A 15,702-nucleotide genomic window follows, 5' to 3' on the forward strand; every position below is an offset into this window, starting at 1 on the left:
CAGTTGGATTCGTGTGGCTGGGGTATTGTGTATGCCCAAATACCCAAAACTTGTTAAAGGATGATCCTCAGGTGCAGTGTAACTAAAAGCCCCTAGCCGTCTTTGTGGATGTAGTGGCAGCTGAATGCAACAGTGGTGTGTGATGCTGTGTGGATTATGGGTGACTATTTACAATGCTGTTGATACCAATATTACAAAATATGCCATATAAGGTCTCAGTGGAAAAGTTATGATTTGCCAAGTATGATAATCTTGTTTATACACGAGTAACATTGTATGGCACACTATAAATATGTGTGGCATATCTGTATCTCAAACCTGTGCTCTGTATCTATGTGACACCCCCAGTCAGGTTGGCATCAGCACTTTCTAGCCTGCCTGATGGTCTAGCAAAGGCAATCAGCTGTACAATGAGCCCATTGAGAGAAGGCAGGGATACACCTATGAGTCAGCAGGACACCTAGGGATATGCCCGTGGACAGGGGACTCTGCTTTTCCATGCCCCTGTTCTGTAAGTTTGTGTTTAGGACAAAAAGTACAAACCACATGGCAAAAGGTTGCTGCTGCTTCTCCATTTTGTCTTCAATCGTGCTTCCTAACGCCTGAGTAACTTCTCTGGAAGCTGAACAAAGGTCTGAATGACTCATCCAAGCTTTGGATGCGTTTCAGAGGGACTCTCCAAGCCAGCAAACTCACCAACTGCTAAGAACCTGATATATGGACTTTGAAGCCCTAGTTATGTATCTAATTGCTTTACCATCTAACAACTCTCTTCTCATTCTTTTCTAATAAACCTTTATTTTTAGGTACTAAAGGATTGGCTGGCAGCGTGGCATTTTGGGTAAGATCCAAATTAATATTGACCTAGTAATGTGGCTGGCCCTTTGGGGTTCAGAAAAACATTTTGTATAGTGAGCAGAGGTTTTAAATAACTCCTCACCTTACTGGACCTAGGTACTGACTGGGAGCCAGAGAACTGGACACAATAAAGGGGGCTCTGTGATTCCTTTTTTCAGCTTCATAATAACTAGCAGTGGGATCAGTAGTTTGTGACTGGTTGGTCACAAACCCCTAGTTTTTGGAGAATCTGCACTTCTTTTTGGAGCCTGCCCTGCCCTTGGCATTTTCAGTGAGGGCTACCCTAGGCACCCCGGGTCAAAGGGTGTTCCTCTTAGTGTCAGGCCCAGGTCCTCAAAGGTAGGATGGTGATCAACTTCCAGTCTGGTTCTCAGGCTTTGGAAAATATGGTAGCTATGGGAAGAGAAGGTGAGTGGGGAATGCGAGGAGGAAAAGGTTTTAGCACGAAAGCTGATGCTACGTCCACGCTTTCAGAAGAACTTTCTCAGTCTCCTCCCCCGGCAGCACCCGAGTTCAATGCTGAGATTATTTCTAAGAACCCGTTGTTCATGCTTGCTGGAGGACAGAGAACTGCTCAAGGGAAGGGAGATTGGACATTTCTGTTCTCCCTGTCTCCTGCTTCACGAATGTCAGGTTGAACGGATGCAAAAGGTGGCAAATTCAACCTTGCTAAGAAGAATTACTCTCTTGCACAATGAACCTGGGGAACTCATTGCCACCCAAGAGATTAAATCTCATTAGCAGAGATTAAAAAAGGACTGGATATTTAGATCAGTAACTGAAGCCTCCATACTTTACGCAAATAGGAGTATTAGCATAATCTGACATCTAGCTTCCAGGAGGAAATTGTCTGGGCAGTGGGGTGGGGGAAGGAGCCGGTTAGTCCATCGCTACCTACTGCAGCCTCTTCCTCTGAAGCATTTGGTACTAGGCACTGTTGGAGATGGGCAACAAGGCTTGATGGCCACTGGTTGGATCCGCTCTGGCAGTTCCCGCATTCCTGAGAGAGAAGCTGCTCTAGGTGCTCTGCTTCTCATGATGGGCATTGTGTAGCATGGTAGTGCTTAGAGATTATGACACCTGGCTTCTATGTGGCTGCTTCATTCTTCCAGCTAGGCAGCCTGTACCAACCAGAGGATGCATCTCCCATGGGTATCTCCCAAGATAGCTCTTCCTGTCTCAGGATTGGGTGCTAAATAAGGCTTCTACTCTACCAATGGGAGTTTTGCTTGAGTAAGAAGTGCTTAGCTAAAGCCTCAAAGGGAGGCAAGAGGCTGGGTTAGAAGAGCCTGGCTCCTGAGTCTTCTTTGAGAGAAGGAGTTAGCATGATTGGGTCTGTTCAGGAGAGAACTTGGATAGGGAGGAGGGACCTCTACTTCCCAGCCATGCTCCTGGCAGCAATCCTGCACTGTTCAGAGCAGCAGATGCTTTCCAGCCCCCAGAGTAAGAAACTCACAAAGTTTTACAGCATAGAACTCCTCCACTAAGGGAAGGAGGGCAGCAGCCTGGAAGGAGGTGGTCATTTGCACTTGGCAGCGAGTCAGCACTTTAATGCTCCAAGATTAAAGGAGCCTGTGGGATAATTAGAGGATCACAGATGTTTTAAACAAGTGCACCAGTCCCTCTGGCTCCATGAGCAACAGTCCCTATCCCAGAAAGCCACATAGGGATGGAGTTTGCAATGCAATTAAACTGGGAAACTGGGCCATACCCACAACATCATTTTGCCACTAGGAAGCGAGTGCTAGAATCCTTTAAAAATGGCTTTAAGTTTGCTTCTGTTTGCAGAAAATTAAAAGCTTTGAAGTGAGGGTGCAACTTGGAAACATGGATGCCTTTGGCATGACCTGCCTCTTGGTTTTTATCTTCCTGCACACTTTACAGTGGCATCCCCCTCTCAACAGCAGACTTGTGTAAGGAAGCTCCCTGTATACCCTATGAGATAACATATCAGAGGGGCAGGGGATGGGCTGAAGGGGGGCCCTTGGAAACATTTTGTCACCAAATTCAAAGGCAGGTGGGGTGATTTCCCTACCTTTCGTGGGGTGCACACTTCTCTTTGGATATTGCTAAATCATCCCTGCTGCAGGTGAGAGAACCTAAAGCTCAGAAAAACACTCTTGCAGGGTAAACATTTTGCCTTTAAATGGCCCAGATTTATTTTACCAAATCAGCAAAAATTCCTAAGGCAGGATATACCTAATATTTATTTCCGACCATGGTGATCAGTGCCAAATCTCTAGGACCAGCAAGGCAGTTTGCTAGCAGCCCTAGTTCAGGACTTAACTTAGCAAGGCCCTCACCTCAGAACAATATCGTATTCTATCCCTGGAGATGCGTGCAGCTCCTATTTCCTCTCCTCATCCATAATCTTAGCCAGCCAGATCCCTAATCAGGGTTACTGAGCCTGTTGATTGTTGCACCAGTCCCTTTTATTATCAATTTGCACAGACGTTCACCGTGGCATGCAGTTGGCAAGGATTGCTAGAGACCTGCAGTCAAAATAGTTTTATTTCCTTTGTTTCATACAAAATACAATCATGTACAAAAATGTACACATAACATTTGTCAATCAGTTTACATTAAAAAAGACACTGTAGATTCAAATTAATTTTGCTTACATAAATCATGTAAGCATAGAACTGGGCCCACAGTGGCTAAAATTTCATTATTTGTTAAATATGTCATTTGCACGAGCCGGTTATGAGTTGCTTTCATACAGAGAATGAAGTCTGCAAAAGTGATTTCTCCAGCCATGCATCTGGCTGTTACTGGCTTCTGAACTCCTAAATTAAATTGTATACACACACACACACACACTCACAGTCATTTGTGTAAATATATACCCCTCTATGTATATACGTATACACATAATAGAAGATGGTTTACACCAATGCATGCAGATGTCTACAGAGAGGCACAAGTAGGCACAATGAATACTTTGAACATACAGGTTGTAGCAAGAATTAAATACCCTGTGTCATACAGAACAGATAATATACAGGTTGGACAGAATTGGGAGCCCCGCATGCCATCATGAATAACTTGGATGTGCAGATCCTCTAGATGTACAAGGCCAAGAACTTTTACAATTCTTTTTGCCAAGGACAACAAGATACTTCAATGATATATCAAAGTGTAAGGGTAGCACAGCATATGGTTCCTTCATGGATAAAGCTAATATGGTAACCTGTAGAGGACTCACCAATCTCACGTCCAAAAATAAAGAGGCATTTTCCACTGCAAATGATGGTTTCCATGGGCAGAAATCTATTTGCCTCAAAAGAATGCGGCCTTTCCTCATCCTTTTCCCCCCCCCCCCCAGTATCTGCTTATAAAAAGCATGTAGAAATAGGGTAGGTGAGAAAAGTGGTCAGAGGTCATTCTGATGAAACCACGTTCCAGTCTATCTAATTTGCCCTCCAAACATAACTGTCTGCAACATTTGGAAAAATGAATATAATGCTGTGCACACTTCCCCTACATTTCCACTTCAATCTGCTCTGGGTGACCTTGCATTTCCCACCAGTGTTGACAGCAGAGGTAAGTGCATTTTTGGTTGGCCTAGCTGACAATTACAGCTCCATTCCTTTTAATGGGGGGAAGGAGAAATATATAAACGATTAGTTCTGCTTAGTTTTCCTCCTTGATTCCTAAAAGAGAAATTTAAAAGGACACTGTCAGGTTAAACACAGTGGGTGAAAACCTGGTCCTGCTGTAGTCAATGGCAAAACTCCCATTAACTTCAGTGGGGTCAGGATTTCACCCCATATATTTAAAAAAAAATTTTTTTTAACTATGCTGATTATGAATAATGCATTAGGGTTCGAGACAGAGCGAAACTGCAATAAATCTTCTCACCCATCATGCAGTGAGTTTACTTTCACTTAGCAGGGACATGAACAAACACAGCAAGCAGTCTCACTTTCTGGCTTGCATGCACTAGCACACAGCTGCAACACTGTTTGCAAACGCCACCATAGGCATGTTTGCAACGCTACCATAGGCATGTTTGCATTCAGATGGAAACTGGCTGACATGAACTTAAAAAAAAAACATTACCCCAATATTAGGTTTTGAAGGGCCAATATTTTTTTTAGCTTGGTCATGCCCCTTTAAAATCCTGGATCCTAGAACTCCATATCGTGCATTTGACGGTGGAATTTTCAATAGCGCTGAAGGAAGTTAGATGGAGCTGGGTGCCTACCTCCCTTGGGCTGCTTTCAGAAACCCATCCTAAATGCACAAACAGGACTTAAAAAAAATAAATGGCACTAAGTACCTCCCCCTTTGCCTACCAATTAAAAGGTTTGCAGATTGTTGGAGTATTTGCATAAAATACACTCACAGAAATGTCTCCTCCGCTCGCCTCACTGCCCACGTTAACTGGAAGGATTTAGAAGGTCATCACATTTCCCATGTGTCAATCCCTTCCCCTGCTTAGTAGGGGCCACGCAGACACTTACAGGGAAACCAGAAAAGAAACCGCTTTCTGAAACGGTGAGTGTTGGATTAAGGCTGCCCAGAAGCAGCATGTCAGACTCATGCGTATGTCACCATGCAGGCGAGGTTCAGAGTCAGACAGGTCTCACATATCTGTGATGTCAGAGTCCACACCCTTTTCCAGCTGGCATCTGGCCTTCACTAAGGGCCAGTTCCTGTGTGAGTCAACAGGTACCGGTTGCTGTGGACTCTAGTGGCAGCAGGATCAGGTCCCAACACAGCACAGGCATTTCAATAACCCAATGACTCTCTGAGGGGAAAAGCAAGAGGAAGCAGTCAAACTGATGCATTTAACTGCACTACAAGGATTTTGGCAGGAAGTGGGCATACTGTCGATGCACTGAAAAGGTTCTTCTTGTTCTGCAGATATTGCCAGTTCTAACAATGTTCCCGAGATATAGAATATCACTAGAGCCAGTAATCTCTCAACAACTAGACAACACTTTTTAAGTGTGCACAGTGTAGCAAAGCGCTTCTTACTTTCTGAAATACACACAAAAATGAGAGACATTATTCACAACATTAGCAGCTGCAAACAGGCAGCAGCTGTTAACCACGTGCAGTGATTCCCCAAACTAGCACACAGACATAGCTAACGATAACTACTGCAACATGGCACCAATTCCAGAATTCAAAGCTACTTTCCTCTCTAGAATGAACAGGGGTGCACAAATTCCACTCCTCCGCAATCACTGGCCACCAATCCAATTTCTCTCCCACATCAATAAGAAACCCAGATGTTAACGTGGGTCCTCGCTGCGAGCTCCCTGGGGCACGGAAAACGTGAATAAGTCAACGGTACAACTTTGCATACCACCTGCAAAGCATTCGTGTGTGACAAAATCCATGCTATAAACACACAGCATATTAACTACTGCACTAGAAGCCTCTGCAAGTTTAAAAAACACCGCACCTAAACACCAAGGCTGCAAATAAAATTCCCTCTGACTTCTAACCAGCTACGTCCATTATAACCTAGACATGACATCTGTACAGAACCAGGCATCGACTGTGATATCTTACTCTCAGTGATTTATCCATGTTATACTACTGCACAACAAGCACGCTTCTATTTCTGTTCAGTTTCCAGTGTGTCCGAATCACCATTTTGCAAACATTCCCCTAAATGGAAGTCTTGCTGAGATGTCACTAATCTATGCTTTTCCCTCTCAGGCACAAGGGCTTTTAAAATGACTTGACGGCACTTATGAATTTTTGCACATACATGGAATAAAAACTGAATCCTAACAGCATGGTCAAGAGATAAGATGCTTTAATTACACCATATTTAATATAAACATCTATTAATTGAGGGTTTACTCCAAAGTAAACAGAATAAAAGCAAATGCTACCTGTGAAAATTACAAGTTTTTGCCATCTTTAACTCTTTTAGTTTTATCATTATATTTGTACCGTTTGATGTGTACCTATCATCATCATCATCTCTAAATAAACCTCAGTCATTTATTATGTTAACATTTAGTAATTCACAACCACTCGTGAAAAAACAAAAGGACATGTGCCTGTATCATTCTAGGCCATGCAAAGCCAGTTACCAGACCATATTGCCACCAGAGAACAGACAAGTTCTATTGCCATGGAAGTATATTTTGTCTTATTCCAACAGCTTACTCATTTTATTTGAAATAGATACTTGTACTGTACTTCACTCCTATTAAAAGCACTCTCATTTGCATTCAAACATGTTCTCACATAAACAGCAATATAAATTGGGCTATACACTCAAGGGCCTACATTAAGTGAAATAACAAAGAAAACTGAAATAAAAAAAAATGATAGCAATGATTTGATTTTTGCATGAAATTTTTTGGAGGTGGCAGGGGTTGATCAGTACCTGAATGGCTATTTTGTGAATTGCAGTAAATTCTACTAAACTCAATTAGTTTGCAGGAGATACATCTCAACTGGTGCTATTCATTTTATGTTTTTGTATAAAGAACAGCTTTTAAACAACAGAGAGCTAGACAAGGATTTTTAGAGTACAATTTTGGCTATACAGGTTTTGTTATTAGCTTTCAAACTTTAAAAATATAATCTCTCTAAAGTGCATCATTATACTTATAATTTATATAAAGTATCTGAAATCATAGCAACGTGCCATGTAAACAGCAGTAGCTAGGCAGTCAGAAAACCCTACAGTCTTATAAATTTAAAAACAAAATATTTTGCTATATACGGTTGGTCAAGAATGGTCAGGGGCAATAAAACAGTTAATTATCAGTACACAGTTCAAGCAGGCTTTTAACAACAAAATGTAGTCTTTGTGACTTCTGGAGTTTTGCATGATGGCTATAGAAAACTGATGGCTAGGTAATCACAGCCACTGTAATTTAGGTATTAAGGAGATAAGGCCCTGATTCAGCAAAGTATGTAAGTTTGTGCTTAAGTCGATCTCTACTCACAAGAACACCAGCCACAGGCTTGACTTCAAGCATGTGCTTATTTCAATAGGACTTGACACATGGCTAAAGTTAAGCATGGGTTTGAGTGCTTCACTTAACTGGGGCCTAATCATACAAAAGGCAACTAGCAATACTGACTTCTGAGGAACGCAGCAGCCATTTTTGTCCTACCATTTCTGCTACTAAACACCACTGTCATATTAAAGTTATGCCCAAAATACCCAACCCTTCCCTGCACCCTTTCAACTGGCATAAAGCTGGTTTGGAGGACAACGGCACCATTATTATTTGCTGGAACTCTCAGACATCTTGCATGCAGAAGGGAAAGAGGACTGTAGTCAGCCAATCCGGCCCACATTTTCAAAAGTCACCTCTGCATTTGTGTGCCCAGGTATAGAAATCTCTGGGGTCCGGTTCTCAGAGGTGCTGAGTGCCTACAACTCGGAGGTCAATGGAAGCTGTGGGTGCTCAACACCTCTGAAAATCAGGCCCTAGGCTGGGCACCCAAAAACTAAAGGCTACCTTTTAAAATATAGACTTCAGTCTCTCCTACTTCTGTTATTTCTTCTAGGTGGAGGGGATAATTCTGTGATCGATGAAGAACAACCTGGAAAATCCCCCTAAGTGCAATGAATTTGGTGACTAGCAAAAGAAAAGACCCAACTTATACTACCTCTTACTAACTGGCGCTGGCTTATCTTTAATGTACTACTTCTCACGGGCATTGTCTGATGCCTGACAGTTCTACATAATCTTGCCAGGGTTCATGGATGGGGGAGAAAGAGAGATTTCTTTTTAATGTTTTGAGATACAGAAGCTATTGAAACACACTGTAGATGTTCTGTATCTATTGTGGCAAGAATAAATATAACATAGCAACGTGGGGGAAATGCGCTTAGGGAACATGAGCTGCCACGCATCTTGGAGCCAGACTGTCCTTGTATGTAAGCATGGGGTAGAGCACAAGCAGGTTTCCCACCTCCTCATTTGACTTACACCAGGGCCAAGCACAATTGCAATCCCTGCACTCAATATCCACTGCCCTGCTCCTCCACATTGGCTCACGGATGGGATCAGTATGCAGGAGGGAGTATGCTGGCTTGCTCCATCTACATGCAGCAGGGATGAATCCTGCCCCGGGAAGTCAGAATTCTTGTCCTAGTTCCAAGTAGGGGTGTCTCCCTAGGCTGTGTGAAGCTGCACATTGAAGCTCTTGAGGGTGATGCAAGGAAATAATGGAGGCCAAATGCTCAGCACGATAGTAGTAAGATCCTTATACTTTTTTGAGCTCATCTCCCTTCAAAATAGCAAATGTCTAACATCAGCATCTAAAACACCTGTCTATAATTCATTCACAACAAAGTTTTCCTTTCTGAAAATTGTTCATGTTGATTTGAGTGTGTTAAGTTCCAACTTTTGACCTCAGATTTGCACACTTCCAAGGGCAGAATCTGGCTCAAAGTTTCCCATTTCCTGAAGCATCCTCTCTCCTCCGAAGTATTTATATTTGCAATTATGAGCAGGAAGAAAAGACCATGAGTTCACTGTGTTCTGCATCCCCATCTCTGCAATTCACACTGAGTGCTGCAATCCATGTGGTCTTACCATTTAGGTGCACAAAAGAACAAACTTTCGGGTGTGTGCACTATAGGTGTATGGACTGTCCAGCTCAGTCTTTCATGTCAATACCAGACACTGAAAGATTGGTGGTCCATTTATGTTGATGTGGACAGATCTTCAATCTGCTTACCAGATACCTGAACGGGGAGAGCTGTAGTGACAGAGCAGCTCGTTCATTTCAATATAACATCTCAGCTACTAAAATCCAATAGGATTCTGACTGCTGCCATCAGAACCTCCACTCTGATCCAAATGCCCAATCACAGTCCTTGTGTCACAATTGAAAATGCCAGCTAAGACGACCCAGCAACTAAGCGTATTGCTGAACTTCCTTTGACAGTGCTTTTCTGATCAGAGCCAGCTACCATCTACCTAAGCAGAAGTGACAGTTAGAAAACACATGGGTAAGAAAATCAAACACTGGGAAAAGTCACACTAAAGGCCAATGCAGTAGGCAGGGTGTTGATTAATAGCAATTCTCCAGCACTCAGTGGGGTAACTGAAAAGGCCAAATTTCCAAACCCCAAATCTACAGGTAATTTGGGAGCCTGAGCTCGCTGTCACTGTAGCTGAGAGAGAACAGCCTCAGGACGTCCCAACAGCAGGAACCATGTGTCAGGTTGCACTGGACAGGGCATTCGGTTGAGAAAGAGGAGGTTATTGGACAATTCACCACAATTCATACCAGTCAGCCGCTTACTAGGATTCTCTGGAAAAACGTAATCTGACTGATATGCTAAGCATGACAGAACTGGGAAGCGAATCAAAGCTAAGGACCCTTTTGGTGCAGTCTCTGAGCATAGCATCACCTCTCTCTTGCTGGCAACCCCAGTCTAGGTGACTGGCCTGGTGGCACAATGGACTACAGCAAGTGCAGAGAGCGATGTAAGCCACCCTTCTTCCACCTCCCACCTCTAAAAATGGCCTTTCAGTTTTTGGGGAGCTGCTAAGCCCCTCATTGTAGGGCTCCTGCTGCACCCTTCATGCATTCATCTGGTTGTCTCAGTCTCTTCTTAGCTGCTCTGCGAAGACGATCGGCTTCATTACATAATCTTGGAACTAATATCTCTTTTACTGATCAGCACCTCCAGCAACCTCAGCTTTGCCTTAATCTGCTTGTATTCATTGTATTCTTCAGCCATGGGAATGCGATCTTCTTTCTGGACATTTCTAACAGAAACAAGGAGGAGATGTGAGAATTTTCTGGCAGGACATTACTTCCCCAGCTATCCCCCACTCCGTTACTTGTCATCTGCAGAGAAAAATGATGAATGTCATGTTTAGTTAGCTACAAAAGGAAAAAAAGGTGCATAAACTAACCTAATAATGGGGTGTGAAACTCAGGATATTTCTGTGTCAAAGCTGAAAGTGGTCGTGATACTGTTCTAGAGTCAAAACATATTGACATCCTTGTATCAGAGCCAGTTATACTATTCCCCGCCAGACTTCAAACAGTGTTCAGCTTATCATGCCTTATGACAGCTTCCTGTTCCATTGAAACTCTCTCACTGGTTATAACAGAAGCTATTCTGAGTGGGTACTCCTTTCCAAAGGTATAAAAGTTTCCATTTCCAGTTCTGGAGCGTCATGGGATATCAGACCATAAGTCTGTCAAGGGAGCAAGACTGACTACTGCCCATCCTGGGATCTGGGCCACACATTTTGGGCAGAAACTTCTGCGAATACTGAAAGAAGGAAACTTTTTGTTGCAAGTTAACCCCAGGTACTTTTTGAAGCTGCAGAGAGATTCAGAATGTTAGAAAAAGTCTCTGCGAGTGATGAGTCACGGGACAAAAGGGCTGGTGAGGTAGTCAAAGGAGCATAAATACATGAATTTATCACATGGATATTATCAGCTCATAAGCTCCATAGAAACATGTCCATGTGCAAGCGTATATATACACACACACAAACACCAGCAGCCGATGCAACTGAAGTGAATTCCCAGCTGCATTCATTTTCTGAGCTCTGATGCTGTACACAGAGTGAGTGCTTGAGCTGCATGCTTATGGCCAAATTCTCCACTCAGATTCACTTGGTTTATACTGAGGTCAACGGGAACCATGCTCGTACAAGGAGAAAATTCGGCTTGTAGGGTTTATGATATCAGTTGAGCCCCTCCCCAAAGTGGGCCTACCCTTGTGTTCACTGTCGGACCATCTTTCCCACTAGAGCACATATTTTCAGTATCCAGAATCTTGAAAGTCTAGGGTGTAGCATGTTATTTCTCATTATGGAGACTCAAATATGGAATAGACTCTTCATATACACAATATGTTACAAGAAATCACATGCATTTAACTACCAAGTTTCACATTTTTTTTGAGAGATGATTACACCTCTTGTTGTACTGTTTTACAGTGCTGTTATTTAACATTAATTTATTTAATGAAGTACCAAAGTAGTGTTTGCATAGACCTACAGATGGGAGGGAAGGATAGAGAGATACATTTCTATAGTGTCCCTTCAGACAAGATTATTCTTCTGTCCCAAAGAATTACATTTCTAGGAGTCAGTCCATGAGTTGGCTCTAGATTTTATCTTATGGTTTATGTGATTTACTGCTCTGAGCACATGAGAGGGAGCTTAGAACACTAGGGTTTTCATCTTGGCTCCATTGCTGCGTTTGGGACTTCTGAAAATTTTGCCCTAAGTTCCTTAGAAGCCTAACTCCTCATGGGATTTAGGTGCTTTTGAAAATGTTACTCTTAAACTCAATGGGCTGTGGCTCACAGAATTATCAGGAAGACTCTCAGGCCTGGGTTACACTGGGGGGAATTGATCTAAGTTACGCAACTTCAGCTACGTGAATAACCATGTCTTCACTGTGGTTAGTCGATGGCTGTCGCTCCCCCGTTGACTCCGCCTGCACCTCTTGCACCGGTAGAGTACAGGAGTCGACGGGAGAGCGCTCGGGGGTCGATTTATCGCATCTAGACTAGACACGATAAATCGACCCCTGCTGGATTGATCGCTGCCCGCCGATCCGGCAGGTAGTATAGACATACCCCTACTGACTTCAACAGGCTTTGGAACAGATGCTCTGTATCCCAGCTTTCCTATCAACAAATTGAGGATAACAAAATGAGGATTAATTTGGTAGCATACATAGGGCACTTTCTATTTTCAGAGCCTTTTGCTCTCAGTGAGTATTACTGGCAGTAGTTATAGAGATAGATGGATGAATTAGAAATGAAATACCTTCCATTTTGTCGGAAAAAATTATCTTCAAATTCTCTCAATTTTTTTCTGATCCGTTTTTTCTCTTCCCTGACTTCTTGGAGCTGCTCTAAGAGTTCTGGCCTGTAGGGTTAAATTATAGATATAAAAATTACATTGAAAATTAAAATGGAATGGTATAGTAATTCTACAAAAACATATGTAGCCAATTCTACAAACACTCCCTAACAAATTGACACGACTCTTAAGTTTAAGAATCTGAATAGTCCCATCACTGATCAGCTAAACAACTAAGCATGTGTTTAACTTTAACCATGTGCTAAGGTCCCTCTGGCTTCAATGAGATTTAAGCACATGTTGTGGTTTGCTGCATCCAGGCCCACATTTGGTATAGTTCAAGAAACTTGACATACATAGAAGCAGCATGGAGGGTAGAAAGCCCCATGTCCTGGCTACTCTTTGAAGGCATCTTATCATCCACTGGAGAAATGAAGCCATCAGCCTCATCTTCTAGTTGATCCAGGAAACTCCGCACGCTGACATCTGATTTCAGGGTGACTGTGAAATCTGGTTTCACATTGCTGTCCTCGTCGGAACCCTCCTCTTCCTCCTACAGAAAGAGACACAGTGCCCCCATAACAAGAGGTTACTACTTCTCTCTGCAGACACAACCCACATATTATATTCTTTCACCACAAGCACTGGGCTACAGATATGGAAAGAGGTCGATAGACAGAGACAGCACCTTAATTGCTCTAAGATTTACAGTGCATTGAAATATCAGTAGTAACCCCCCTCACACACACACACACACACACACACACACGCGCGCACACACACACGCGCACACACACACAGCCCCAACCCATTATTAGTAGAAACCATCACCACAAATTCAGCTTTGTTAGTGAGACAAAGTGAGGCAGAATCACCATGATGAAAAAAAATCAGAATACTTGGCATCCTGCTATATTTTGTTCATTTTCAGCACTCTTGATTAAGCTACAAGCACTTCCGAACTTGACAACCATTGGACACCATGTCTCAATGGTACCAGTGTTTTCTCTCTGTACCCTCCACACCTATGCCCCTCAGTGATTTAGTTGTGACAAATCCACAAGCTGCCCAAGTAATTTGCATGAAACTTCTCCTGTGGTGGATGCCTCCCAAAGGCTCTACAGCGCTTGGCATGTTGCTGATAACTTTTGCATATGGTGTGGATAGAACACAGCAAGGAACTGTCAGAACCAGAGAGCTAAAGGACCAATTTGTGTTGTAACAAGGAGTTACAAAGGGAGGGTTTGTGATATTTCAGTCCAATGGAGGAGTTCAAGAATTAGACTGTCTATCTTGATGAAACTATAACATTAAAAAGTTGAAATACTTTAGCGAGAGCGCTTCCTTCAAGCTACATTTGGGGGCCCGGCTAAGTGAGCCCTGTGTTTACAGCTACACAATGTGAAGGGCTCTGAACAGCCAACTACACACCCACTCCCTGGTGCTCCCAAATGAGGAACCTGTTCTGGGATTGAGTTATTTGTTCAGACCTTGTTCCGGCTTCTAACCAATTGGGCCCTGTCCTCCTCTCACTTCAAGCTAAGTTGCTGTATGCCAGTTGTATGCTACAATATAGGCAGCAAGGGAATGAGACAGCAAATGAGATAAAAGAAATAATAGGATAGGGAAGAAATATTTCAACTAGGGACTGACATGCGCCTGGTTCAGCAAGGTACTGACGCACCCCTCTAGCTTTAATGAGCTCCTGAGCAGTCCCAATGAAGTCTTGAAGGAAACGATGTGCTAACATGCACTGCTGAATTGTGGCTAAAAATAGCAACTTCCTTTGCTGTTTCTCCTGCGTTCCCTTTGCTAGTATTGCAATTGTTTCTATAAGATCTTTCTCCCTTTCGAACCTAGATCTCCTTCTGCTTTATTCAGAAAAAAGAAAAGGAGTACTTGTGGCACCTTAGAGACTAACAAATTTATTAGAGCATAAGCTTTCGTGAGCTACAGCTCACTTCATCGGATGCAAATGCATCCGATGAAGTGAGCTGTAGCTCACGAAAGCTTATGCTCTAATAAATTTGTTAGTCTCTAAGGTGCCACAAGTACTCCTTTTCTTTTTGCGAATACAGACTAACACGGCTGCTACTCTGAAACCTGTGTTTATTCAGAAAGGAAGCAACAGAGGCAGATTCAGAGCTTGTGTACTCAGGTCAGAACCCATTGAGGTCAATGATGTCTAAATGGCCAAGTGTATACCAGGTCTGGATTTGGCCTGTAATCATGGATTTATGAGGTCCGTGGCCTTTCCCATGGAAATGTGATGTGAAGCCACAGACTGAGAATTACGACAGATTGAGCACTCACTGGCTAGCAAGGGAGAAATGAGATAAAAACAGAAACCTAAAAACATCTGAAGGAAAACAGCAGGGGAACAGGTAAAAGATAACATGATTTTTGATTGATGATTAGATTTTGAAGCTTTTCTAGAGACAGACCATGACACAGTTTCACTGCCAGTTATAAAACTTAGGCCAAGGAAGAATGACTGCCAGTGCCTCCCGTTGTGTACTGTTCTCACACCTTATCCTGCTGGCTAATTCAGAGAGCGGTGCATGGGTTTTTGTATCCAGAGACAGGGTGCTGTGCATACGAGCCCTAAGTGCTATGATAAAAGCAATGAAAAATGGAGAAGGCAACAACAGATCCTGCTCAAATGTTCGGGAATGTTTGCTACTCTCCTTTGACATAGGGAGAGAAATTTTAAAACTGATTACTTCGGGCCTCTCCCCCTCCACAGGGCGGTGGATATTATAAGTCAATGAAGTCTATCCTAGTGGAGCTGGTTCAAGTGGCTTGTTCCAGTTCTAACCGCACTGCACTCGCTGCCACAACTGCCAAGGAGTAGAGCAATTCAAAACCATGGTAACAAGCTTTTGCCAACTGGAACCAAAGGGATGACAAGACACCATCAGACACAGCACAGAACTGTCACTTGTCCGGGGCATTAGTGCTTCGGATTTATGGTCACAGATCATCTGCAAAGATTTCAGCTCCTTGAACTGAAGGGGGCAAATCAGGAGGCTCTTTAGTAAGAATTCAACTGGAAATGCCT

The 15,702-nt window shown here is 43.0% G+C and overlaps 1 protein-coding gene across 13 annotated transcripts in view; it reads right to left on the minus strand.

The window, feature by feature from the left end:
* Window positions 1-4,181: 4,181 nt before the first annotated feature.
* FAM13A (family with sequence similarity 13 member A) overlaps window positions 4,182-15,702 on the minus strand; it is a 230,767-nt gene continuing 219,246 nt past the window's right edge. For all 13 annotated transcript variants that reach the window (XM_038398558.2, XM_038398553.2, XM_043514126.1 and 10 more), the window contains 3 exons: window positions 12,998-13,194; window positions 12,606-12,707; window positions 4,182-10,574 (listed from right to left, as the gene is read on the minus strand). In XM_038398558.2, the coding sequence (XP_038254486.1) occupies window positions 10,448-10,574; window positions 12,606-12,707; window positions 12,998-13,194 (426 nt within the window). In that variant the 3' untranslated portion in view covers window positions 4,182-10,447. The remainder of the gene's footprint in view (window positions 10,575-12,605; window positions 12,708-12,997; window positions 13,195-15,702) is intronic.

Source organism: Dermochelys coriacea, chromosome 4 (genome assembly GCF_009764565.3).
Source record: "Dermochelys coriacea isolate rDerCor1 chromosome 4, rDerCor1.pri.v4, whole genome shotgun sequence".
In the NCBI taxonomy this organism is placed as follows: domain Eukaryota; kingdom Metazoa; phylum Chordata; order Testudines; family Dermochelyidae; genus Dermochelys; species Dermochelys coriacea.